A 2,500-nucleotide genomic window follows, 5' to 3' on the forward strand; every position below is an offset into this window, starting at 1 on the left:
GGGGGGAAACGGGGACGTTACTGCGACGCGTCTTGACACTTTTGCGGCTGGAGCACAAGTGAGGTGTCTTTGGAAGGAGCTACAGACTTGGCGAGAAGGGCAGGCGGCTTCTGATTGGCTGATTCGAAGAGCAGAGGCGTGTCTCTATGAGTTGCCAAAGCGTCAATTTCAGGACAAGCATAAACATGTTCACCACGACTACCCAAAAGTAGCTGTTTTAAAGATCCCGTTTGGGCTCTTTGGTCCTTAAAGGGTTAATTTACCCGCTTTGATAGAACCTGGTTTTTTAAAAATCCAGCTCCAATAAACAACCCTTCTGGCAGAACACTCCTAAATCAAACCATTGTTCTCTAGTCTTGGGAAGTGTCATAGCCTTTGCACCATGGGCTCCCAATGTGGGTTAGAGTTTTTTTGCTTAAGGGTACACTCATGCACACTATTCTATTTGTTTCATTACTAATTCTCCTCACTGTGCTATTTTCCCTGTTGGAGGCCTTGGGCGTATAGTATCATGCTTCTCCAAATCGGTTATAATAATAATAATAATAATAATAATAATAATAATAATAATAATAATAATAATAATAATACGATAGTGACCCTCGATTTCCTAATTACAGATTCATTAAAAGCGTCTCCTATAACTATCTAATTAAAAGGACAGCAATTAGCAATGTTGTAATTAATCATTACCTTGAAAAATAAACACTTCAATAAATGTCCAACCGTTTTACTAATTACATAAATTGCGTAAATTAGAGACAATTACGGTAATTGGGTCGTGAAATTTAAAGAATTAATGTAGTTTCCAACTCTCAAATGTCAAACAATTATAAGAATTAATGTAATTATTAAATGGCACAACCCCGGATAAGAGAAGAGGGTTGTGAATTATGTACTATTGTGGCCTATTCGTATCGTCCCAGCTTGGCGATCTGCCGGACTGGGGTTAGAGCCCCCCTCAAACTCGATAGTTCCTTTAGTGTCTGCCACCTCACCATCTTTTTGAGCTAAGGATAGGGGGTTTGGGAGAGCCTATTGGTCTACATGCTGAGTCATCAGCAGCCATTTCCTGGCCCTCCCTGGTCCTAGTTGGGTCCTAGGTATGGTCAGTGTATAGAGTATTGTACTACTTGATAGCACAATGCCTCTGCCATTCATGAGTGGCCTTTAAACCTTCAAGGAGCAAGACCCAGCATGACTTAAGGTCAACCCTTAATGCTGCTTGCAGCATGCATTATGGGTCTGGTGCAAGCGGATTTCAGTCGTAATAAGTAAGAAGATTAAGTATAATAATATTAAACACTAGCATATGCAACCCGTCAAAAATTATGGCTAACCATCTAGATAGATATGCACACACATGCACACCTACACCCTCTCAGCAGGGTATGGCTACTCACTACCTCGCCCATACCCGGGGGACAGGGAGAGACCGAGTGGTTGTACATCTGGTAATGACACTGAGCGTGAGCGGGAAGAAATATTTATGTATATATTTAAATATTTGTTTATATACCCAGACTCTTTTTATTTCTTATATAGAGAAGATTGCCAATCCCACCTGCCTCCATGAAAAATAAAGTAAATGGCGAGAAGTAAAATGGAATAAAAAAAAATAGTAATGAGAGAATTATCGAAATAAATCCAAAGTTTTTTTTAAAACTGATGGAAACTAAAGATTAAAATACATTTAACCCGAAAAGGAGTTTAAGTAAGAAAGAATTTTATAATAGAATATTATGTTAAATCACTACAATTTGTCATTTGTCAAAATAAACGTAAAAACCGTAAAATTAATAATTTATCAAACAAGAGAAAAAGTTTAGAAAACAATTTAAATACAGTATAAAAAACAGTTCACAATAAAAAAGATAAAAATAAAATAGTATCAATAAGTTTAAACCAATAAAGATCTTAGAAGTTCCTCAACAATTGATTAATAGCAAACGAATATTTTTCATTGACTCCTAATTGAACAAAGACAGTCCCTTATTTTCTTTAGCTCTACATCTCTTTCAACTTCAACATAAAATATCTAAACGTATTTACAAATTGAATTCCCACCAGGAATAGATATTCATGTATGAGTAAAAGGAAGAAAAACATGTTGAAAGAAATCCTCATGTGTCTTCAAAGGTAATGGAGTCTCGAAGTGTTTGTTGACATGGAACTGTTCTTTTCACTGGACTAGAACGAGGTCAATGTTTACATGGCATCGTTCGTTATAGCGATATCTACTGAGATGTAAAGTCCTTCCTTTTATTATTTTATATTTATGTTTATACTGTTAGGTATTCCTTAGCTAGATTTATATACTGTACATATTTACTATATTTATCCAATAACAACAACAACAAATACACCTGCTTATAGTCAACTGCAAAACAAAGGCGTCTGATATGTCATTATTCATGTCTGGGGTTTGGCCAGTTTTCATCATCACGCTGTCCAGTGCGGATTGGTGATGGAGGAAGTTTTCTGCCTGATAACTCACAGC

At 36.6% G+C, this 2,500-nt stretch overlaps 1 protein-coding gene across 1 annotated transcript in view; it reads right to left on the bottom strand.

The window, feature by feature from the left end:
* The window catches only part of LOC137626699 (tropomyosin-like), a 20,758-nt gene extending 19,307 nt beyond the window's left edge, over nucleotides 1-1,451 (bottom strand). Inside the window, exon 1 of the mRNA XM_068357707.1 lies at nucleotides 1,376-1,451. Coding sequence (XP_068213808.1) covers nucleotides 1,376-1,451 — 76 coding nt within the window. The remainder of the gene's footprint in view (nucleotides 1-1,375) is intronic.
* Nucleotides 1,452-2,500: the final 1,049 nt, after the last annotated feature.

Source organism: Palaemon carinicauda, chromosome 34 (assembly GCF_036898095.1).
Source record: "Palaemon carinicauda isolate YSFRI2023 chromosome 34, ASM3689809v2, whole genome shotgun sequence".
Taxonomy (NCBI): domain Eukaryota; kingdom Metazoa; phylum Arthropoda; class Malacostraca; order Decapoda; family Palaemonidae; genus Palaemon; species Palaemon carinicauda.